The sequence below is a fragment of the Suricata suricatta genome, chromosome 5, assembly GCF_006229205.1.
Source record: "Suricata suricatta isolate VVHF042 chromosome 5, meerkat_22Aug2017_6uvM2_HiC, whole genome shotgun sequence".
Lineage (NCBI taxonomy): Eukaryota > Metazoa > Chordata > Mammalia > Carnivora > Herpestidae > Suricata > Suricata suricatta.
The window spans coordinates 92,213,493-92,238,297 of record NC_043704.1 but is presented as its reverse complement, the minus strand read 5'-3'; the positions used below and the strand labels follow the sequence as shown (position 1 = coordinate 92,238,297).

General features: G+C 34.7%; 1 protein-coding gene across 1 annotated transcript in view; it reads left to right on the top strand.

Annotated features, from left to right (window-relative positions):
* Positions 1-23,212, top strand: part of ECT2 (epithelial cell transforming 2) — a 65,606-nt gene extending 42,394 nt beyond the window's left edge. Inside the window, exons 19-26 of the mRNA XM_029940772.1 lie at positions 1,840-1,918; positions 2,082-2,201; positions 5,595-5,733; positions 7,013-7,167; positions 18,692-18,799; positions 19,768-19,914; positions 21,602-21,869; positions 23,129-23,212. Coding sequence (XP_029796632.1) covers positions 1,840-1,918; positions 2,082-2,201; positions 5,595-5,733; positions 7,013-7,167; positions 18,692-18,799; positions 19,768-19,914; positions 21,602-21,868 — 1,015 coding nt within the window. The 3' untranslated portion in view covers position 21,869; positions 23,129-23,212. The remainder of the gene's footprint in view (positions 1-1,839; positions 1,919-2,081; positions 2,202-5,594; positions 5,734-7,012; positions 7,168-18,691; positions 18,800-19,767; positions 19,915-21,601; positions 21,870-23,128) is intronic.
* Positions 23,213-24,805: the final 1,593 nt, after the last annotated feature.

The window sequence follows — 24,805 nt, the reverse complement described above, 5'->3', positions numbered from 1 at the left end:
TAGTTTTATTTCTTCCTTTTCAATCTGGATGCCTTTTATTTCATTATCTTATCTAAATGCCCTAGCCTGAAGTTCCACTACAATGTTAAGCAGAAGTGGTGAGAGTGAACATCTTCTTGTCCTGTTACTGATTTTAGGGGGAATGCTTCAGTTTTTCACTACTATGATGGTAGCTTTCAGACTTACATAGATTCCCTTTACCAGATCGAGGAAGTCCTCACTTATTTCTAGTTTATTGAGTGTTTTTATCGTAAAAGGGCATTAGATTTTGTCAAATGCTTTTTCTGTGTCTATTTGAGTGATCATGTAGTATTTGTCTTCATTCTAATGGTGTGGTGTATTACATTTATTGGTTTTTGCTCAAGCTTGTATTCCTGGGATAAAGATCTTAGTTCGTTGTGGTGCATAATCTTTTTTAAATGTTGGTAGAGTTGGTTTGCTAGTATTTTGTTGAGATTTGTGTGTCTGTATTCCTAAAGGATATTGGGCTAGAATTTTCTAGTGATGTCTTCTTCTGGCTTTGGTATCAGGCTAATATTGGTGGTTTGTTTTTAAATTTTTTTAATGTTTTATTTATGTTTGATACAGAGAGAGACAGAGCATGAGAGGGGGAGGGGCAGAGAGAGAAGGAGACACAGAACTGGAAGCAGGCTCCAGGCTCTGAGCTAGCTGTCAGCACAGAGCCTGACGTGGGGCTCAAACCCATGAATGTGAGATCTGACCTGAGCTGAAGTCGGAGGTTTACCCGACTGAACCACCCAGGTGCCCCTAATATTGGTTTTAATGAATACATTGGAAAATGTTTCCTTCTCCTGTTTGTTTGTTTGTTTTTGTTTTTTTTTTTTTTTGGTAGAACTTGGGAAGAACCGATGTTAAGTCTACATGTAGGTGTTTGGTAGAATTAATCAATGAAGTCACTTGGGCTTTAGAATCACTAATTGAATTTCTTGTTACAGATCTATTCAGACTTTTTATTCTCGAGTCGGTTTCTGTAATTTCTTTGTAGGAAGAATTTCCCTATGATTTCTTCTTGACCCGTTGGTTATTTAGGGGTGTGCTGTTTAATTCCCAGATACCTGTGAATTTCCAAAGTTTGCTTTTATTATTTCTAATTTTACTCTATTGTTGTGGGAGAAGATACTTTGTATTATTTCAATCCTCTCAGCATTTTTGAGACCTATTTTATGGCCTACCCTGGAAAATGGTCCATATACACTTGAGAAGAATGTATTTTGCTGTTATTGGGTAGAGTATTTCTGTCATTTTACTTTTGGCCTATTTATGTTTTGAATCTAAAGCCTATCTCTCATAGACAGCATATGGTTTGTTGGGCTTGCCTTATTTGTCTTGTCTTAGAGGAATTGTCTTCCCAGTGTCTTAACAACCCTTGTTTCATTACATTTTGATGGTTTTTAGTTGTTTCAGGAAGAAGGTGTAGCCTTTCCTTCTTATTTCATCTTGTATGGAAGTAGTAGTCTTCGTTTTTGTTTTGCTGAAATGATTAACATATGACTTGGGAATGAGCTACATAAAACCTTAACTTCTAGAACTTCTGTTACCTTGAAATTGTACTGGTTTAATGTATTTTAGGAAATACATAGTGAGTATAATAAAAAAGAATATAGAAAGAAGTTAGTAAAACACAATTTTCTGAAGGATTCTATAGAATTTTTTTTAATATAGTGGAGTACTTTTAGAAAGTATTTTAACTGACTCAGTTGTCAAAATTAAGATAGACTTAGATGGAAGTAATTTTTGTGACATGAGATACCTTTGAATTCAGTTGTCATACTTTATTTGAAAAATTGAAGTTCTAAGACTAAATTTATTTTTTTTCAGCCATATTAATGAGGATAAAAGAAAAACAGAAGCCCAAAAGCAAATATTTGATGTTGTTTATGAAGTAGATGGATGCCCAGTAAGTATTCATTTTTGATGATTGTCAATTTATTTTCTTTTTTGTTACTTAGATTCCATAGTTTTAACATAAACAGAATCTTGGTACCATTTTCTTTTAAATTATAACTTTAAAAAGATTACTACCAAATGATCTCTTTTACTAATATTTTCAATCTATACAGGCTAATCTTTTGTCTTCTCACCGAAGCTTAGTCCAACGAGTTGAAACGATTTCTCTAGGTGAACACCCCTGTGATAGAGGAGAGCAAGTAACTCTCTTTCTCTTCAATGACTGCCTGGAGGTAAATTTGCACTTAATATAGTATAATAACTGCTGATCTGTATGACTTGCCTGAATGTTTAAAGCCAAGCTTTGATTGGGGCGCCTGGGTGGCTCAGTTGGTTAAGCATCTGACTCCGGCTCAGGTCATGATCTCACCACTCCTGGGTTTGAGCAGCGGATCGGGCTCTGTGCGGACACCTCAGAGTCTGGACCCTGCTTCAAATTCTGAGTCTCCCTTGCTCTCTGCCCCTACCCCATTTGCATTCTCTCTTTCTCTCAAAAATGAATGCGTGTTAAAAAAAAAAAATTAAAAAAAAGAAAACCAAGCTTTGATTGGATTATAATGTAAGTTAAAGTTAACTTAAATAGTCATTTTTTAAAATTAAGCCCAATTGTTGGTTCAGTAGTATTAATAGAATGCTTTTATGAGAAGGCCTAAATACTAAGGAGCATGATAAATTTTCATGACTTAAAATCCAAGTCAAAATGAAAATTTATTTCCATGCTAATAAATGTTTAGTTCAAGAATTTTAGGAACTTACTGGCTCTATTAAGTATGTTTATTCAAGATCTACAAAATAATTTGAAATTGAAGTAGAGTTTTCAAGCTTGAAGGAGCCAATATTTTGTTGAAGGGTAGGATAACTTGATTATTGACTATTAAGAATATGGTCCCCTGATGATTCCTTAAGACAACAGATTTTAGGCTGAATGAGTGGTTAGTATATCAGATGGGCTACAGTGATTATAATTCTAAAATTCTCATCTATTAAAGATTTTCTTTAAAGTCTGTACCTCTTCCTTTTATCCTTTTCTACTACTCTTGAAGTACAGCCCTCTTACATACATTATTACTTAAAATATAAAATGCAAAGGAATCTTAGAGAGGCAACCATGTACAGTTATAGGCATAATAAAATCTCATCAAAAATTGACTTGTGTAGGGAAATTGACTTGTGAAGGAGCGCATGGGTGGCTCAGTCAGTTAAGTGTCTGACTTCGGCTCAGGTCATGATCTCATGGTTTGGGAGTTCGAGCCCCTTGTCGGACTCTGTGCTGATAGCTCAGAACTTGGAGCCTGCTTTGGATTCTGTATCTCCCTCTCTCTCTGCTCCTCCCCCACTCACAATCTATCTCTCAAAAATAAACATTAAATAAATAAATAAAGACTTGCATAAAATGCAGTGTTTTGTTGTAGCAAAGTTAATGAAAAACTGTATTTTATTTGGTCAGTGATGTCACAAAATATAAAAGACACTGAAAATACTATACATAATTGACCATACCCTAACTGAAAAAGTCAGGAGGCAGATAATTCTGAACTACTTGTTTCCTCCATAAGGAGAACTTCAGCCTGCTTTGGTTTGGAGAACAGAGGCTAGGTGAAGTTAATTTCCAGTGGGGTTTTACTTTTACATAGTTGCTCAGCACTTCTATTTGTTTGCCTTTGTTTCTCTTCCTATTGAAGTGCTCAGGTCAACTGGCTCCATTCATCTTATAGGTAAGGTTGCTAATCCATTTATCCTCTTAATCCGAGACTTTAAATTTTGATCTCATATCTTCATCAAATTCCATGAAGTTTTCTATAACTGGCTCATTGACTTACCTGCCACTTTAATTCCTGTCATTGGTTACTCCCCCATAGCTTTTGAGTGCATTATGTGATACCCTGCTTCCTCATTTCCTTCACGTTCTGAAATCCCCTGACTTTTGTCCTCGTTTCTCTTAAGCCTCCCTAACTCAGAATCGCATTAATTGAAACAGCTCTATGTCTATTATTAAATTTGGACTTCAAGGCTTATAATCCTAAACTTTTATTCTTTAACTTATTAAAAAAAATCTTAGCAAATTTGGAGTGAAGAAAATGGTAAAAGTTAGAAACATTTAACATGGATAAAATCTATACTGATTTCTCTTAAACAGGAAAGATAATAGTTTACTGAATCTAAACTGAGGTTTTGTAGACATATTTTCCTTTTTATATTTTATGTTTGAGTTTTTACTTTGATGTGCTAACATTTGTGTCAATATTGGCACTTGTTATTGTTTTTCCTTTTTAAAAAATGAACTTTAAAATTACATGCTTTGCTTAACCAAATTGATTTAAAAGTATATTAAAATTTACAGTAGAAATTATTTCATCTTTATTGCCTCTTTTTACTATACTAATATAAATTAACATTTAGTATTTGATATGTAACATATATTTGAGTCATATTTCTGCTTCAGTTGGAATATGATATGACTGCCTTTTGATCTTTTCTGATAGCCAACATAGGGCAGTGTGTTTTTAGGCATATTTTGTCGTGTTCATGATTATGACCGATCTCAATTCATCAAGTAACTTACCGTAAATCATTTTGTGATAATGTCTTTCAGCTGATGAGTATAACCTCAAAAGAGATGTTCTTTTAAAAAGGCAAAATAATACATTAGGCTTTCATGGAAATGAATATAATAAATTTAAAGGCCTTATAAAATTCACAGAATTCAGTACATCATGAATCACAAGGTCCTTTCTGATTTTGCTTCAGTTACTTTACCTATCTCCTCCTTAAAAAAAATTTTTTTTTTACTGTTTGTTTATTTTTGAGAGGAAGAGAAACAGACTGCAAGCGAGGGAGGGATGGAGGGTGGGGGAGGAGCACAGAATCCGAAGCAGGTTCCAGGCTCTGAGCTGTCAGCACAGAGCACGACGCGGGGCTCGAACCCATGGACTGTGAAATCCTGACCTGAGCTGAAGTTGGACACTCAACCGACTGAGCCACCCAGGTGTCCCCCTATCTCTTCCTTTTGCAGTAGTTCCCAGCTTAAGTAAAGTTATGTCTTAACGATGAGTCTTGAGTTTATAATTTGTATCATTTGTTTAATGTTATTATTTAGTTAGTTACTTCTTTACCCTGTCTCTGTCTTAATGGTATATAAATATCATGAGCGCCAGAGCCATTTCTAGATTATTCACTCGTTTGTCTTCAGAGCCTTGTACAGGATTTGAGATAATTGTGAATGCTGCTCTTTAACTAAAATCAGTTAACTTTTGAACCCAAGACTGAGATCCCAAAGCAGCTATTTCATTTCCTGAACTCAAGGCCTTTTATTGAAGATTCCTCTATTAATCTAAGATGTTATTTCTTTTCAAAATGCACCTAAGTTCTTTCATATCTCTCCGGCCCTTTGCTTAGGTCCTGTCCCTTTGTCTGTTTTCCTGACTTTTAAGCTCTTGTTATATATGCATGAACATTTCTGCTATACAATTACATGTATGATTTGGTTACATGGTAACTCTGCTTCTTACTGCATAATAATTCTGGAATGATTAATAGTCAAGTGAATTGCATGTAGATTTATGTGATTAGTGTCATTTTAAGTATTTAGTCTTTAATTTTCATTCTTTATTTTTTTCCGGATTCAGATAGCAAGAAAGCGACATAAGGTTATTGGCACTTTTAGGAGTCCTCATGGCCATACTCGACCCCCAGCTTCTCTTAAGCATATTCATCTAATGCCTCTTTCTCAAATTAAGAAAGTGCTGGACATAAGAGAAACAGAAGGTATGCTCATTGGATAAATGTTGGCTAAATGAAAATAGTTTATATTCATTGTTGGTTTGATTCATTCCCTTATGATTTTTTTTCCCTTAAAACTGGCAAATTATCTTTAAATACCATTAGTTAGTTTTGGTAAAATAATTTTTCTTATACTTCTATCCCAAATCTTCTCTAGGAACCTACTTGATATTTTTATTTTTCTCAAATGAAAATGCTATCTCATCCTGTGGGATATCTTCATCCCTTAAGGGACAAAGAACTTTTAAATGGTTATATGTCAAGGTAGTGCCCTAACCTAGCCTCTTCCCACATCAAAACTTATTTTGTTCCTTCAGAGTCCAAAAGAATCACCAGTCTATTACCTGCATCATATTTCTTTCTTGTTGGCAGTGTCTGCATTGTTAGAAATGTGTTTAGGATATGGCCAGAAGAGACGTGCCTGAATAAGTGTACCCAGAGTAACTAGGGTGGACGCAACATGGGTTGTGTGCGTAGTAAGGAGAGCTTTTACTCAACTTGGGTGGTGCTAGCGAGGGTTCTCTGAAGGCCTGAATTATCAAAAACAGTGTCATCGGTTTGTGTAACTGGCCTTAGTAATGTGTGTGCGTGGTCATATTTTAGATGTTAGACATAAGGGTTTATAAGTAACCTGGTTCCGTTACTGATCTCATCCTCTAATGATGGAAGGAATTGAGTTTATGAGAAACAGTTAAAAAAAAACTTGAATAACAACTTATTTTGCTGTCTTTGGTTGTCAGATTCTGGATGGATTAAGGGTTACCATAGTGCATTTATTTAAATCACCCCCATGTTTTTGGATTTGAATTATGGATTATCTAAAATAGGTACTGTTTTAGTGTTTTGATCCAAAAACATTTTGTAACAATTTTAATATTTGGAAATTTTATTTCTTCCAATTTGATTGAAGTTATCAGATTAGTTTTATAGTGCCATTTTAATTTAAAACTTAAATTCTGGAATTCTAAGAAATAATCTAATTCAAAAAACTTTCTCAAACTATTAAATTTCGTAGAAAATACTGCTTACTTAATGTCAATAAACCATCATTGTTGGTTTTTTACCTGGTACTTACTATTATAATTCTTGCAAATGTTTCAGTATAATATGATGTTCTTTATCTAGTTAAAAATATAGGGGATGGAAAGGGTGGGGAAGAGATCATTTCATTGGGATTTTGTTGCTCTGAGGGAACTAAACTTGCAAAAATCTATCATTTTCCAAGGAGTAACACTTGATGTTTATGATTATTCTGGAACCCTAGATTGCCATAATGCTTTTGCCTTGCTTGTGAGGCCACCAACAGAGCGGGCAAACGTATTGCTCAGTTTCCAGATGACGTCAGAGGAACTTCCAAAAGAGAACTGGCTAAAGATGCTGTGCCGACATGTAGCCAATACCATTTGTAAAGCGGATGCCGTAAGTTCTTAAACCACTATTGTAATGAAAGGTTTAACGTCATTGCAGTGTATTCAGGCTAACCCTGTACATTTCTAATGTCTTGGTAATTATGAAATTATGAGTGTAGGAAAGTTCTAGTTATGTGTATCGAGGAAAACTGGTTTTTAATAAGTTGTTTTGGAAAAGATTTTTAAATGTATAGACATGTGAGGAGCACGTGCGTGGCTCAATTGGTTAAGTGTCCGACTTCAGCTCAGGTCATGATCATCTTGCGGTTAGTTGAGTTTGAGCCCCTCATCAGAGCTGCCAACGCAGTCTGGAGCCTGCTTCAGATTCTGTGTCTCCCTCTCTCTCTCTCCGCCCCTCTCAAAGATAAATAAACATTAAAAAAAAATTTTTTTTAAAGTATAAATAAATGAGACATTTTGAGTACCTAGTTTACAGGTAGGCCCTCAAAGCTTAATAGCTTTGATTTAGGGGGGGCTTTTGGGACTTGTTCTGATGTACCCTGTGATTTTCATCGGTGCTCTTTGACCTGGCTATTTGTAAAATAGAGAGTATTTTGTTCTGTTGTTCTGTTACCTTTGTTGAAAGCAGTAGGTGAGTTGTAACAAGTTGTTTTTTCTGTTAGGCAAGTTGCCAATCCAGTTTTCTCAGTCTATCCTCTGAAAATCAAATACCCTTATGAATATATAATTACCTTATACAGATTAAATGCAACTACATGAGAAAATAAAATTACTGAAATTAAAGGACTCACAGAAACCAGGTAACCTATTGTATATTGTGGATGAAATTTAGGTCCCTTTACAGATGGCTTGATTTCTTCATTATATATGGAAGAGAGACCTATGATATGTGTGGACCTTTTTATCTTTGGACAAATGACAGAGAAGAATGTAATGATAAGCAATCCTTTTCATTACAGTAGTACTGTAACAGATTGCCTTGGACATTCCTGTTGGAAATAAATGTTTATTTTATCATAGGAAAGTCTGACCTTAAAGGCTATCGAGGTATAATTATAGTGGTTTATAGACTAGGTAGTATTTGATTAAAACCTCCTACTTAGGTGTTGAGAACAATTAACAGACTCTTTAAATTACTGTTTTTTTAAGCAGGAGATTTCAATTTCTCTTTTTCAGGAAGTGACATGACAGGGAAAACCAAGGAATAAAATCCTGAAATTGACAAATTTGCCCTAATTGTCACAGAATGCTTTATCCAGTATTTTTTTTTTAATTTCTATGAGCCAACAATATGTGGTTATAAGTCAAAGATTGTTTCACAGAAGGGAATACAGTTAGTGCATACAACAATGCTGGCCAGAAAAACGATGGAGACAGCTTTTGTTATAAAGCTTACACAAGTGCTCATTGTTAAGAGGGATTTTTTTTTTTATAGTTCTGGGTATCCATCTAAAAAATGGATCCTTGCAATACAGTGACTGCTTATTATAGAAATTAATCCTACATTTATCATGATGTCAGACTAGATTGCTTATGCAGCCCTTTCTAAATTTATAACCATAATACTGAAGAGTAAATAGTTAATGGAAAAATTTCCTTAAAATACAGTCTATTGAATTACTAGCCACAAGATGGCTAATAATTCTAGAACTGATACATAAACAGCTAATGAAAAAAATTTCATATAAGCTAGCCACAAGATGGCAGCAAACGTTTAACTATGTCCTGAATAAACAGTAATGGTGAGAGTGGACATACCTGTCTTGTTCCTGATCATAGTGGTAAAGCTGTCCGTTTTTCCCTATTGCGGATGGTATTAGCTGTAGGTATTTCATATATGGCCTCTAATGTTGAGGTGTTTCCATCTATTCCTACTTTGTTGAGGGTTTTTATTAAGACTGGATGCTGTATATCGTCAAATACTTTTTCTGCATCTATTGAGAGGATCATGTGGTTCTTATCCTTTCTTTTATTAATGTGGTGTGTCATGTTGATTGATTTGAGAATATTGAACCAGCCCTGCAGCCCAGGAATAAATCCCGCTTAATCGTGGTGAAGAATTCTTTTAAAGTACTGTTGGATTTGATTTGCTAGTATCTTGTTAAGAATTTTTGTATCCATGCTTATCAGGGATATTGGCCTGTAATTCTCCTTTTTGGTTTTGGAATCAAGGTAGTGCTGGCCTTGTATAATGAGTTTGGAAGTTTTTCTTAATTTTCTATTTTTTGGAATAGTTGAGAAGCATAATGTATTAACTCTTCTTAAAAGTCTGATAGAATTTCCCTGGGAAGCCATCTGACCCTGGGCTTTTATTTATTGGGAGATTTTTGATTACCAGTTCAACTTCTTTGCTGGTTATAAGGTCTGTTCAAATTTTCTGTTTCTTCCTCTTTCAGTTTTGGTAGTTTGTGGGTTTCTAGGAATTTGTCCATTTCTTCCAGATTGCCCAGTTTGTTGGCCCATAATTTTTCACAAAATTTTTTTATAATTGTATTCCTATGGTGTTAGTTGTGATCACTCCTCTTTCATTCATGATTTTATTTAGTTTGGTCCTTTCTCTCTCTCTCTCTCTCTCTCTCTCTCTCTTTTTTTTTTTTTTTTTTTTTTTTTTGATAAGTCTGGCTAGGAGTTTAATCAGGTTTTATTAATTCTTTCACAGAACCAGCCCTTAGTTTCATTGATCTGCTCAACTAGGTTTTATGTTTCTATGTCGCTTATTTCTGCTCTAACCATTATTATTTCTTTTCTCTGCTGACTTTAGGCTTTATTTGCTGTTCCTCTTCTAGCTCCATCAGGTAGAAGATTAGGTTGTGTATTTGAGAATTTTCTTGCTTTGTGAGGTAGGCCTGTGTTGTATATACTTCCCGCTTAGGACTGCCTTTGGTGCATCCGAAAGGTTTTGGACTGTTAGGTTTTCATTTTCATTTGCTTTCATGTACTTTTATATTTCTTCTTTAATTTTCTGGTTAACCCATTCATTTTTTAGTAGGATGTTCTTTACCTCCCATGTATTTGAGGGCTTTCCAAATTTTTCCTGTGGTTGACTTCAAGTTTCATAGCACTGTGATCTGAAAATATGCATGGTATGATCTCAGTCTTTTTGTACTTGTTGAGGGCTGATTTGTGACCCAGTATGTGATCTATTCTGGAGAATGTTCCATGTGTACTCAAAAAGAATATGTATTCTATTGCTTTAGGATGAAATATCCTAAATGTATCTGTTGAGTCCATTTTGTCCAGTGTGTCATTCAAAGCCAGTGTTTCCTTGTTGATTTTCTGCTTAGATGGTCTGTCCATTGCTGTAACTGGGCTGTTAAAGTCCCATACTATTATTGTATTATTTCCAGTGAATTTATGTTATTCATTGATTTATATATTTGGGTGCGGGTGCTTCCAAGTGGGGACAAAAATATTTACAATCATTAGATCTTCTTGATGGATAGACCCCTTAATTATGATGTAATGCCTTTCTTCATGTCTTTTTACAGTCTTTGGTTTAAAATCTAGTTTGTCTAATATAGATACGGCTACTCTGGCTTTCTTTTGAGATCCATTACTATGATAGATGGTTCTCCATCCCTTCACTTTTAATCTGCATGTGTCTTTGGGTCTAAAATGAGTCTCTTGTAGGCAGCATATAGATGGATATTGTTTTTCTTTTTTCTTTTTCTTTTTAATCCATTCTGATGCCCTGTGTCTTTTAATTGGAGCATTTAGTCCATTTACATTTGAAGTGATTATTGGCAGATTTAGTGCCTTTGTGTTACCATAAAGTTGATGTTTTTAGTGATGTTATTTGTTCCCTTCTAGTTTTTGTTGCTTTAGGTTCTTTTTTCCCCAGAGTCCCCTTTGGTATTTCCTGCACGGCTGGTTTAGTGATCACAAACTCCTTTGTTTGGGGGGGAGCAGGGACGGGCAGTGACCTTTTTATTTATTTTGACTAATAGCCTTACTGCCTGAAGTATTTAGATATGCTAAATGTGCATATCTTTCCCAGTTAGCACATTGAATATATCCTGCCACTGCCTCTGGCCTGCCCAGTTCCTGAGGACAGATCTGCCGCAAACCTTATCTGTCTTCCCTTGTAGGTTAAGGATGTTTTTCCATATATAAAATAATATAAAATTAAATTGCTTTTTCTGTATCCCAAGGTGGGATGGTGAGAAAATAAACATAAAGGAGACTAGATCCTATTTCCCCTAGAGCTGAAGCTTTGTAGAACTCTATGATCAGGTGACTTGGCGTGTGGGAGGGGTTTGTGCTGGTCTTCTGGGATGGGGCCTGCTGTGCTGATTCTCAGGTGGACTTGCTCTAGTGGTGTAAGAAGCTCTGGCTTCCACTTGGTTGCACTGATTTGCTCGCTGCAGTCAGTCAGTCCTGATAGGCAGGGTGAAAATGGAGTTGCCCTGCTCTCGTCACCAGAGCAGGGAACTCAAGCCTGTCACTGTTCATGAAGCCTTCACAGAAGAACAATCACCTGTCTTGTGTTCCTTGTTTCCACCAGACCCCGCCTTCACCCTGCCTGCCTCTGAGCTGTCCATATGCCAGGTGGCAGAGCACTACTGTATGTTATCTCGGGTGCATGGCTAGGTTTCAGACCCTGCCGACCTGTTGGGGGAGGGTCTCACTGAGCTGCGGCTGGGTCCAGCTTGTTCCAGAAATCAGTCATGCCACTGTGCACAAGTTTGGAGTTTATGGTAAAGTGCAGCAGAAAGCTGGTACCAAGGCTTGCCGCCCTCAGTTAGCATTCTTGTTCCTATGTTAGTGAACAGGTCAGCTCCGGGGTGCCTCCTGGGTCTTTTGTTCCCAGAGAGCCCATGCCCAAATGCACTCCAAGCAGGGGAGCTGCTTCTCCTTGTGCGACTCAGAATCCTCAGACCATGTTGCCCACTCCGGGGTCTCTGACCTCCTTTCCCACTGGAACATTGCTAAATTTGCCTCCTTTCCCACTGGAACATTGCAATACTGGCAATGATACAGACCTCCAAAACTTCAGGCTCTGCGCTTCACTGTTTATGAAAAGAGGGTATTCAGCCCCTCTCCTTTTCCCAGGCAGTGGTTTTGGGGAAGAGTGTTTCTTGTGAAATTTACTATGTGCACATTGACTCTCTGTCTCTCTTTTTCTCTTGCCCCTCTCTCTGTGGTCAGACCTCCTCCCCACTGCAGCTCCCACAGCTCTTCTCTCCCCGCCCAGTTCAACTCTCTGTAGCTCCTACCTTTCTCGATGTGGCAGTTTTTCCTCCTCTAGTACATTTCTGCTCTCTGTCCTCAGATTGACTTCTTGGGTGTTCACAGTGATTTGATATTTGTCTAGCTGTATTTGAGGGATGAGACAAGGCTAGTGTCTCCCTACTCCTCACCATCTTAACTGAAATCTCCATTACTACTTTCTAGTCTTGAACTCCGCAGATCTGTTTTTAGAGCTTTTTTAGAGCTTGTCTTTGGTACACGTGGATTTGGGGCTTATTATTATGTTGAGTAAATCATGAAAAATTTTTAGAATTATGTTAGTGTTACTAAAATGAGGTTTTGTTATGGTATAATTTTATTTTATTTTGGAAATTTAGAAGAATAGAATTAGGTCTTTTTTGGAGGGGTTTCTTATTTTTACTGACACTTTTTTTTTAATCTGGTATATGGTGATGCAGTATTTTATTTATCCTATTAATAACTAATAATGAGAACATTTATAATATTAATGGAAATTAAGAGAAGTTCAACTTACTGTTTCTTACATTTCAACATTGTGTATTACTAAGAGATAGTCAAAATAATTATGGGCAAAATCAGTACATCAAAAACTTGACAAGAGAGAGTAAGCAGGGGAGAGACAGAGAGGGAGACAGAGGATCGTAAGTAGGTTTCACACTGTCAGCATAGAGCTGGTTGCAGGGCTCAAACTCGCAAACCATGAGATAATAACCTGAGCCAAAACCAAGAGTTGGAAGCTTGACCGACTGAGCCGCCCAGGTGCCTCATGGAATATCTCTTAATGCTGGGTAGCCTCTTCTTGATATTTCTTCTGCCCTTCGTTTTTAGCATGGTTATCTGTGACTGTATGAATGTAGTGGAGGGGAAAGGTACTCCTCATATTTATTCCAAATAAACATTTGTAACCGATTACTATAGTAATGAAGAGGTAGATGGGCGGTGCAACTGCGCAATATTTTTGAGGCTAGTAGGTTAATAAGCCTAAGGAGTTTAGCCAAGATTCAGGAATAAAAGCCCTTATAAGATATAGTGTGAAACCAAATTGGGAGCTTACGAAAAAAACAAAGCCACAAATCACACTTTCTGGCAATAGTGATGGTGAATTTCCCACCATTTTCCCTGTGGCTTTAAACAGTCTCTACCCCCAGGGCCCTGTGCAAGTGCTGTCTGGAAAGGCTCAGGGGGGCAAGAAAGGAGAAACTGAAGGAAAGGCCAGATTGCAGCAGTGCTCCTAGAATAAAATATTTTAATATTTGGAAGAGAGAATGGGAACTATCAATAAGAAAAGAAGAGTAATAGAAAAAAGCCTAGGAATATTGAAAACAAGTTTCCCTATTTAGAGTTTTTGTCTGTGATTTGCCCTATTTGCCTTCCTCTCTGGAGAGAGAACTACAAGAAGTACTTCATGTTTACAATACAGCTTAGTAAGCAGCTGTATTGTCCTCTCAGCCGCTAGCTACCTAGATGTTTGCCCTTTCAACCATTCTGAGCCTGCAAGAAATGTAAAAGACCTCCTATCTGTTTACCCTCATCAAATTAGAAGTAATTTATGTGTTTTGAGAGAAAAATAGGAAGCCATCTGCTCTTTTCAGTTCATATGTGGTTATTATATTCTTAATAATAGTTAAGATAGCAACAGGAAAGACTGAGAGTCTCTTTTTTATTAGCAACTGCTTAGGGATTTAAATTTCAGGGGCTTTTACTATTAAAAAATCATTTTATCAAAATTAAGCACACTTGGAGTTGAGTTTTTTTACATTTTACATTTTGCATCTAAAAATTTTATTCAATGAGTAAAGTTTACCAGTATTTAGTTTTATATTCATATTATGAGTTTTACTAACTTAAATTGAAAAATACTTACACATAAGAAAATATTAAATAGATGAAAATTTACTGCACTTAACTTATGCACCTGTCCTGCTGTTCTTTTCAGCAGTGCCACTTTTGATAACTTTCATCTCTCTTTCCAGAAAGACAAGTGTAGACACATGCATTTTGTGTTAGATGTACTCCTAGGTAATTTTTTCTTTGTAATTCTATTCATAAGTGAGATATTTTAGCTAAGTTGTTTTCTAGATGTTTTGTATATAGGTTAATCTTTGATATGTATGTTAGTTTTGTAACCACTTTTATTAAATTCTCTTATTGCTTCTAATTGTGTCCCACCTAATTCCATTGTATTTTTCAGCATTTAGTTTTCTAAAAATGTCTGAGGTGGACCAATTTAGCATGAGCATTGATGAATAACTTTTTTTTTTTTTTTGAAACCAAAACATCATGAAGGAAAATATATTTGTGTCAAAACATCCTTTTTCTGAATTTGTCTCTGTATCTAGGACATAAAAGACTTCTATCAAATAGGCTTTTAATATACATTTGTTGATTGAATAAAAGCCAATTTGAAATGAAACTAAAATTGAAATGAGAACAAAATCAAGTTTATAAAACTAAAGTGACAGCTGTGCTTAGTTTATGGTGTGATGTGTGCAGCATTGTAGGAAATGTGATCCCTCTACTGTAAGATGTAGGAAATCTTAATAATGCAGAGCCTTGCAGGTGTATGTGAACAGTGATGAGGGAGACTCCAGGATTAGGCAGAGCTTGAATCACAGTCCCGACTGCTTTCTTTCCCCTGGATCCTCAAGAGATTTTACTATGCAGAGTTATTTTGCAAATGATGATCTAAATAATGAACAAGAACCAATTGAAAAGTATTAGAACCTGTGTTTAGTTTAAGTAACCAAATAAAAAATAAATACACACATATCAATAGTTTTTCTCTATGCTGGCAGTAACCAACTAGGAGGTGTAGGAAATGGAAGAACCCCACTTCCCAATAAGCTTGGTGTAGATTTAGGAACTTTTAGTATAAATCTAGGAATAGCCTTAAAAGAAAGGAATGAACCCTGTGTTAAGAAAACGATATACTCTACGGAGAAACGCATTATGTTCTTGAATGAGAATGCTGACTAGCAAAAATATGTCAATTCATTACAATTCTTATAAAACCCTACAGGAGATTTCTGCATTTTGACAGAATGATTCCAAAGATAATTTTTAAAGAAAAAACAACAATAAGAAACATAGAGAACAAGGTGCCTTGTTCTCTGTGTTGTCAGAGTTGGTGAGTTTGAGTCCCATATCCAGTGAGCTCTATCTAGCTAAAGCCCTGCTTCTCTCTCTCCCCATCCCCCTTCAATCCCTCCCTCTCTCTCTCAGACTGTTGTTCACTTGCACCCTCTCTCTCAAAAGAACCCAAAAAAACAGTGTTTCTTTTATGAGATATTACATTGTATTTTTATTTTTTTTACATTTATTTATTTTTGAGAGACAGAGACAGGTGTGAGCTGGGGAGGGGCAGAGAGAAAGGGAGACACAGAATCCGAAGCAGGCTCCAAGCTCTGAGCTGTTAGCACAGAGCCCAACGCGGGACTCAAACCCACAAACTGTGAGATTGTGACCTGAGCCAAAGTCAGATGCTCAACCAACTGAGCCACCCAGGTGCTCCTACATTGTATTTTTAAAGGTACAATGATGTGAACACAACTGCACTATTAAAGATAGATCAATGGAAAGGATAAATGTCCCTAAAATAAGACTTTATTATATGATAAATGTAGTACTTTAAAATTAAAATTTAATAAGATTGTTAACATAATGGTTCTAAGATAGTTGGTTAAATATTTAGGGAAAATTAGATATATAGCCTAAACGTATGTCCACATAAGTTTGTAGGTAGACTCAAGAGTTCAAAGTGAAACCATCTCAAAAACCTGTAAGAAAATGGAGATGTAGGTGGTGAATGTTGAATCTGGTTATTTGTTTTTTTGATGTTGAATTTTGGGTATTTTCTGTATATTTTGGATACTAATCCCTTCTCAGATATGTCATATATGATTTCCATTTTCTCCCATTCTGTGGGTTGCTGCCTACTATATTGATGATGTCTTGTGCATAACATTTACCAATTTTTATGAAATCCAATTTTTCTGGCTTTTGTTTGTTGTTGCCTCTGCCTGTGGTGTTGTGTTCAAGATATTGCTGCTAAATCCAATGTCTTGAAGCTTTTGACCTCTGTGTTCCTTGTCTTCTAAGAGTTTTGTTGTTTAGCTCATATATATAGATCTTTGATGCATTATGAGTTAATTTTTGTATGTGGTGTAAGATAAGGATCCAGTTTCATTCTTTGGCTTGTGGATAGTTTTTCCAGCACCATTTATTGAAAAGACTGTCCTTCTCCTATTGAATAGTCTTGATGCCCCTGTCCAATCATTTGACATATTATATGAGGTTTCATTTCTGGGCTCTATTCTGTTTTATTCCATTCTATTTTATTTCTTATGTCAGCACCATATTGTTTTGATTATAGTAGTAGGTTTTTAAACCAAGAAATTTAAGACTTCAAACTTTGTACTCTGCCGACCCCCCACCCCCAAGATTGCTGTGGCTATTTGGGGGTCCCTTGTGATTCCATATGAATTTAGGAATGAATTTTTTTTCTTTGCAAAAATATTGGGATTTTTGTAGGGATTTCATTGAAGCTGTAAATTGCTTTGGGCAGTATTGACAGCTTAATATTAAATCTTCCAGTTCATGAACATAGGATGTTTTTCCACTTATTCATGTCTTCTTTTTTTAGCAACATTTTATATTTACAGTATATGTCTTTCATCTCTTTGACTACGTTTTTTTATTCCTAAGAATTATATTTTTGATGTTGTTATTATATTTTTAACAAGAAAGTAGAGGCACTTTTTGTTCAAAAGTAATAAAATGGTAAAAGTAATTCTTATATAATTAGAAGAGACTTCTATCATTTGTTCATTAGTAGTAATTTGAGTATCTAATGATATGGAAAAAACCCATAGCATACAGCTAACTGGAAAATACAAGATACAAAAACTGAATAGAATGACTCCAGTTTTGTTAAAATAAAACATTTTATGCATATAGAAAAATATATAAGAAGTATGTTTAAATGTAAATAGCAAATGGTCAGTACATTTTTGGGTAATTTAATTTTGAATTTTTCTCCCAAATTTTTAATAAAGGATGTGATTTTTTTTTTTTTTTTTTTTTTTTTTTTAGGAAAAAAGTTGTACATTTAAAAAGGATATTGACCATTATAAGTACTGTTATGTGATTGAGATTAGATAAACTGTGGACTCATTGGCAAATGGATGAAGTGGAAAGAGAAGGTCAGAAGGTCGGGGACTGGCAGGATGGATTTGCTTGTTTTAAGAAACTGGCAAAACCAAACCTGTCTATGTGGATATCAATGGTGAAGAGCCAAAAAGCAAGCATTTATAATTGTAGAATATAATATTTAAGGCTATTTTGTTTGTAAAGGGGCTTAACATTTTATTTCAATGGACTACTATGCATTATCTTGTTTTATGATTCCTGTGGGTTAATTATACTAGATATTTTCTACGTTTTGTAGATGAGAACATCTGCAGAAAAAACCAATATTCACAGGGTTGTATAAAATTCTCTCTAGCCACAGAATGACAGTGCTGGTGAATAGTCTTAATAGTGCTAGACTAGTGAGGGAACTTGCCAGTGGCCTAGATTTATAAATTTAAAGTGCACATTGGTTACAGGAATATGCAAAAACATTTTGTCTAACTTTTTTTGAAAAGCCCAAATGTAATTTGAGCAAATGATATTTTGGATTACTTGGAAATTAGTTGTCTCATTTAAGGTTAATTTTTATCAGTGGTTCTTATATGAAATCCTATATGAAATCTTGGACTCCTTTAGAATGAACTGTGAGCCCACTCCTCAGAAAAATGCCCTTTGCATTTTATGCATACACAGAGATTTGCACATGATCTCAGGGAGGTTACATACCTCCTGATTTCTATCTGTTACCACTTCTAAGGAGCTCTTGATCACAGGTTTAGAACCTCAGTAGAATCCATCTAGAAAATGAGGAAGAAAGGAAAAAGTAGGAGAAAGTCTACATTTTAATTTTAGATTATCTCAAGGAAATTGTTTGTGGTATTGGTTTTATAGCAGGCTTTATACTTAGGCATTATGTCCACCAAGTTCCTAACTTGTTGGTTTTAGGATTGTTAAAGAGATTTTATATTGAGTTCTTTTTCCAGTTGCTTTGGTGTCCATGGTCCTTGCAATGAATTTTTCATTTAGCAAATGCTAATTTTTTACTATCCTTGAATTAGTACATTTCAGAGTAGAAATTATGTCAAGCATATATAAAATCTTGAGTAACTTCATTTATATATTCTTCCATGTGTGTAGATGTGCTTAAAGGTTTGATTTTAGAAACAGTTGTGTATTTTTATTTTCTATTTTACGTATTTTTAAAATAATAAAAAGTGTTATGTTTTCAACAGGAGAATCTTATTTATAGTGCTGATCCAGAATCCTTTGAAGTAAATACTAAAGATATGGACAGTACATTGAGTAGAGCATCTAGAGCAATAAAAAAGACTTCAAAAAAGGTAAGTCATTGGGAGCTTAGTATTTAATATGTCTCCAAAATGTATTTTTCAGAGTATATTAAAATTATATTGCCACAAACATCCGTGTAAGGACAGTCTGTATAGCAGAGCTGTTTTCTTGGTTCTAGGAAATGATCCATAGAGGTAATAGATTTATTTCAGCAAATTTTTAAGCCTTAGTTATCTCTCCCATTCATTGTGATACTTCTGTGACCTGTGCTTCAGCAGAAATGTACTGATGGTCGCTTAGATGCAGATATGTGTGCATTCCTGAAATACTGCCTCAGGCATTTTTCAGCAAAGGGCACATGACAGAGTCAGGAGACCTGGGGTCTATTCCTGACCTTATGTATGTTTCAGTCTTCTTCTAATGATGAAGATCACTTCCCTTCTTACCAGAGTTGAGGACTATGTAAGAATGTCGGTAATGGGGCTTTTAAAAAGTAGAACTAGCATCTTAATATTTTCAGCAAAATTTGCTGCCATCATCTGCTAAATGTACAATTTTCTGTTGTTTCCCTTGCTTTTAAGGGGAAGCCTTCTCCTTTATTTAACCGTCTTTGTATCTCCAAGCATTTAATGTGTATGATAAATAGTAAACATGCTGAATAATGACTCGGTGAGCTCCTTCACTTTTTAATAAATAAATTGAGGTTCCAGTGGCTTTGGATTAAAGATTTCACAAGTAAATTTTAGCAAAATCAGATAAAAATCCAGTCTTCTTCTCTCTCGGGCCCTGTTTTTCCTCCTACCTTCTTTCTCCCAATGACTATAGTCCTTTATCAATGCAAAATGGAATAGTCTACAATGTACTACTACAATTTCTTGTTGTTTTGTCCAGAGAGATGCTAATTCTGACATATAATCTTTGTAGAAAATATTTATGTGTATTTGGCTTTGTTTAATGTTCTTACCAGTTGTATTAGATTTATCTAGGCTTAATTAATTGTAACTTGTTTTAACCATAGGTTACAAGAGCATTCTCTTTCTCCAAAACTCCAAAAAGAGCTCTGCGAAGGGCCCTTATGACATCCCAAAACTCAGTGGAGGGAAGAAGTCCTTCCAGCAGTGACAAGCATGTAATGAGTCGTCTGTCTAGCACATCATCATTAGCAGTAAGTGACTTTGATCTAATGTGCTAAATGACTTACATTTATGGAGTTGGTATGGAATTTGTTAACTTTTTGAAGATGGAAATCGTAGTACCTCCCTCTTTTTTTTTAATTCTAAACTTTTCACCTCTTTATTGGTGAAAGGTAACTGAGAAAAAGTTCACCTAATGAACTAGAGATATAGAATGTAGTTTGATATGAAATTTTATTGGGATTGAGATACATTAAAAAATCTCGAAGAAAAGAAACCTGTTTTAATAATTCCCATCACTTTAATTCTTGTAAATAATGATGTTTCTGTTTATGTAGGTTGGCTCCAATAACATAGCAGAATTGATGTTTTGGTTTTTTAAAAACCTATTTCTGTGATGAGTAGAATATAACCTCTGAAGCTGAAGGAAGATATGGATTCTAAATTCATGTGTATATTTTTAAATGTTTCCTGAATAATTCAGATTCCTAGTGGTTTTAGATGTATTTGATATTTAATTAATATTGGGGACATTTCTAACATTCTAAGTGTGTGAGTGGTATATCTGTTCTTTGTAAAATTATTATTGATCTAATCTGCTAAGGTTAAAAAAGCAAATGATGCTTTTCTTCTTAATTTTTGTAATGTTTATTTTATTTTTGAGAGAGAGAGAGCGAACGTGCAAGTGCGAGCAGGGGAGGGGGAGAGAGGGAGACACAGAATCCGAAGCAGGCTCTAGGCTCTGAGCTAGCTGTCTGCACAGAGCCCCATGCGGGACTCAAACTCACAAACCTATGAGATCATGACCTGAGCTGAAATTGGCGCTCAACCAACTGAGCCACCCAGATGCCCCAAGTGACTGTCACTTCTTAGTTGTATGTCCTTCAGCAAGTTTCTTATTCTCCCCATTTTTGCAGCTGAGAAAAAAAGAGGTTAATAGTACTTAACCATACAGTGTTATTATAAGGACTAAATACACACACACACACACACACGTATATGTATGATGTGATTTTACAGGAGAGGCAGTTTCAATAGTGGTTAAGAGCATGAACTCTGAACTCACATGTTTAAATCCTGGCTCAGCTATTTGCTACCTATAGGACTTTAGGCAAGTTATTAAAGATGTCTCTGTTTCAATTTCACTATTAGTAAGATGAATTTAAAGTAGTAGTTGTAAGGATTGCATAAGTTAATATATGAGAAATGCTTTGAACAGTATTTGGCACAACATGAATAGCCTAGTGTTCTATGAGTGGCTACCTCTTATTATATAAGATTTATAGATAAGGTACATAATATTTAGTAACTCTTGGTTTTTTTTTAAAGCCAGTTAAGTCTTTAAAGCCAGTTAGTTAATACATCAAAGACCTACAGTTGAACCTATGAGTATGTTTATAAAAATTTTGGATTAAGGTTAACCTTCCAATGGGAGAGAAGTTGTGCCTGATAATATAAATATGTTGAAAGAAATTTGATAAATGAAAATGAATTAAAATGGACAAAATACAGTTAGGCCAAAGTACTGTCCCTTGTTTACTTTCTGCATCTATAGTAACTATTATAAACATTGCTTTTCAAATGAATGTAATTGGACTTTATAGAAAAATTTTCAGAAAATTATGTATAGTTTTGTCACTCTTATATAGATAATATAAGAAGTACCTAAAATATCTTTAAGACATTCATGTCCTCTTCTCAATTGCTTATTTCTAACAGATTGCCCATTTTGTTTCCACAAGCAATACAGTTGGATTTACTAAGTATGTTTATGCACAGCGCTCAAACTCTACCGCTGGGCGCTCTCAAAACTCCTGGTTTCGATCTATACGTCATTCTGCCTCCCAAGCTAGCTTTTCAGAGATACTAGAAGGAACTATTGATTTTTCAAATTTCAAAAAAAGTCCTATCCAAGTCATCTTTGACATTTGTGAAGAATTAGGAGATATGCCAGCCAGTAATGGAAACAAGCCTCGTGAAGTTTAATGTGAGCTTATTAGCTATTTGAAATGTGTATTTGTGAAGAAAGAAAGTATTCTTTCTTCAGTGAATCTTTATTAGATGGGTGGGGACTTTCGAATTCAAAACTTTATATCTTCTTTGAATCCACAACAGTTTAGGCTTAATAGAATTGTTTCTTTGTGTATTGACACATAAAGATATTTTCTGCTAGGTAATTTACTGTTAAGTCCAGGAAAAATCAATTCCATTAGAAATTTTCCTGTTTATGAAAATGATCATTTTTAAAGAATAGTAATAATTGTGATCTAAAATAGATTTTTATTCCAAATCTGAGTTTTAATCTTAGATTTATGGCACTTATATAAAATTTTGCTTTTTAATATGACAGATCATAAATGTGGCACCTGAAAATAAAGTAAGCTTTTATCCTATCTACTTAAATCATCTTTGTTATCACTTGAATGGTAGTACTTTACCAACCCAGCTCACTAAGGATTCTATTTTACTACCTTGTTGATGGGAATTCACAGCCAGCTACCTGTGGGCTCTGAGTTTAGTATGGTTAGCCATTCATGAATGTTAAAATAAAGCAGTAGCTTTCTCCAGAATTCATTTTGATTTACACCCAACTCTTGGATTTTGGGTGTTCTTGTGCATGTTTTTTTGTTATTATTGAAAATTTGGAGGAGCTTTGACCTCTGAAACAATAAGTTTAGATAGCTTAGTAACTTCATCTCTATTATGAGAAGTGCTATTTTGCTTAAAATTATATGGAGCTAACTCACACACACACACCTTTGTATGGGTTGCACACGTGATACAGATACTCTCTCGGAGTGTATGACCTTTAATCATAGAGAATTAGTTCTCATGCAGTAATTTCACTCCTCTGAATTCTGCTTTATGATTAAGAAGAAACCCGTGGGGTTTTTTTTTTAACCTCAAAAACTTAGTAATTTATAAATTTTTAAAATAACCTGAGATAATCATTACTATCTCACAGAAGTGCCTTCCTAGCAGTGAGCCAGTATCTATTCCATTTGAGTTAATATGTAGTTAACCAGTCCATTTGTTTTTTTTTTCCAGAATACTAAAGTAGTTTTAATTATGTTTTCTCCCTATCCCCTTTCTACTAATTTAGATTCTTTTATTTGAAGAGTTTAGAATTTTCAGATGTTTTTCAATTGTTGTGTTAATTTTTTAAAATAATATGCGTGATTCTAAACTGTTATAATTTTTTAAAAGAAAAATTTTAAGTATAAAATATTTGCCTTGTTTTTACAGGGTATCCCATCTCCCTCCCTTGTCAGCCTGCCATCCTTCTTTGAAAGGAGAAGTCATACTTTAAGTCGATCTACAACTCATTTGATATGAAGCTTAAAAAAAAATCTTAATTTAGAGCAACTTATAAACACTTCATACTTTAAAGCTGACTTAAATGGTACTTGTCATTAGCACTTGGTGAAAGCTGGAAAGAATGTAGGTAACACTAAACTATGCTATTTGGTTTTCTTCTTGAAAGAGTAAGGTTAACCTCTTACATTTTTTGAGTTAATTCATGTAAAAAGTTATATTGATTTTGATGTAATTTTTCTTTTCCCTTGAGTCCTTCATTCAAAGACCAATAATTTAAGTTATTCATGATATTAGTACCTTTGCAACTTGATAACAGTAAATAAATTTTATTGGTGGATGCGAAATACTGCTGTGAATCTCTTTGTATATAGTGTCAATGAATGAATTTTTGGAAATACCTACCTATTTGTGTATCTCAATTTGTAAAGAAATTAAGTGATATCACAGTACTTACTAGATAAAAAAACCCACAAATTCCTGATTAATGGCGGGGACTTGTTTCATGTGGGCTATCTGAAGTAGTCGTGTAACTGTTGCTGTTGCAGTTTATTTTATTCTCAGGTGTTTTCAAGATCTACAGTGTGGGTTTTTAAAGTTTGCCCTTGTTAACAAGAATAATAGTTAAAGGAGATTGTTGCAAAATACTTGTGCAAATTGAGATAAGGACAGAAAGATTAGCAAATAATGTATATTTTGTCGAACACGATATTAGTGTATTCTTGTAACTTTTTCAAAGACTATACATTTTGGGTGATTTTAGCCACTAGCAAATCTTCATTTAGTTTGATAGTGTGTGGAATTTTATTTTGAAGGATGAGACCATGGGGGAAATTGTGGTATAGACTATGCTTTTCATGAAATAATTCTAAAGTTGGCATCAGTTTTACTAATCTGCTGTAAAATACATAGATATGTATATGGTCTATCTTTTATTTTGGTCCTATAATTAAATGTAAAATCAAAATACATTTATTTGCTATTGTAAAATATTTTTCAAACCCTGATGTTAATTTTCACAATAGTTTTTTTTCTAGTCAGTGATAACAAAATAATCAAGTTCCTATGAATAAGTGCATTAGTTCCTATCTGTAAGGAGTACTGCAAACATTTAATCGTCATTTAACAGTTTCAGCCATCTCCTTTAATAGTTTAACTGATTATAGATTCTTTTCTGTACCACATATTTGCCATTTTTAAATAGTAAGTGACTATTGATATATTTTAAAAGCAGTGTGCTAGTAAGAACTTTGTCAATAAATACTTAAAACTCAAGTATATTTTGTTTCATGTTTTAAACAATTGCTTTACACAGATTTTCATAGGTCAGGATGAATGCATGCATCTGCCTCTGCTCCCATTCATTTGCTTTTCCTTTCTTCATTAATATCTTTGAGCATGATACATTCTGAGCTTTATGCAGGATGGCAGCTTTTAATCTAGAATCTGTTTTGCCGAACAGGGGTAGTAAATTCTATGATGGTAGATAAAATCTATGATGGATAAAATTTTGTGTTTATATGCATGTATGCATTTTTCTGGCAGAAATCACACAGCTTTTATCATGAAATAGAGCTAGGATAATCCTCCAAAAGTATGTTTTTTCCA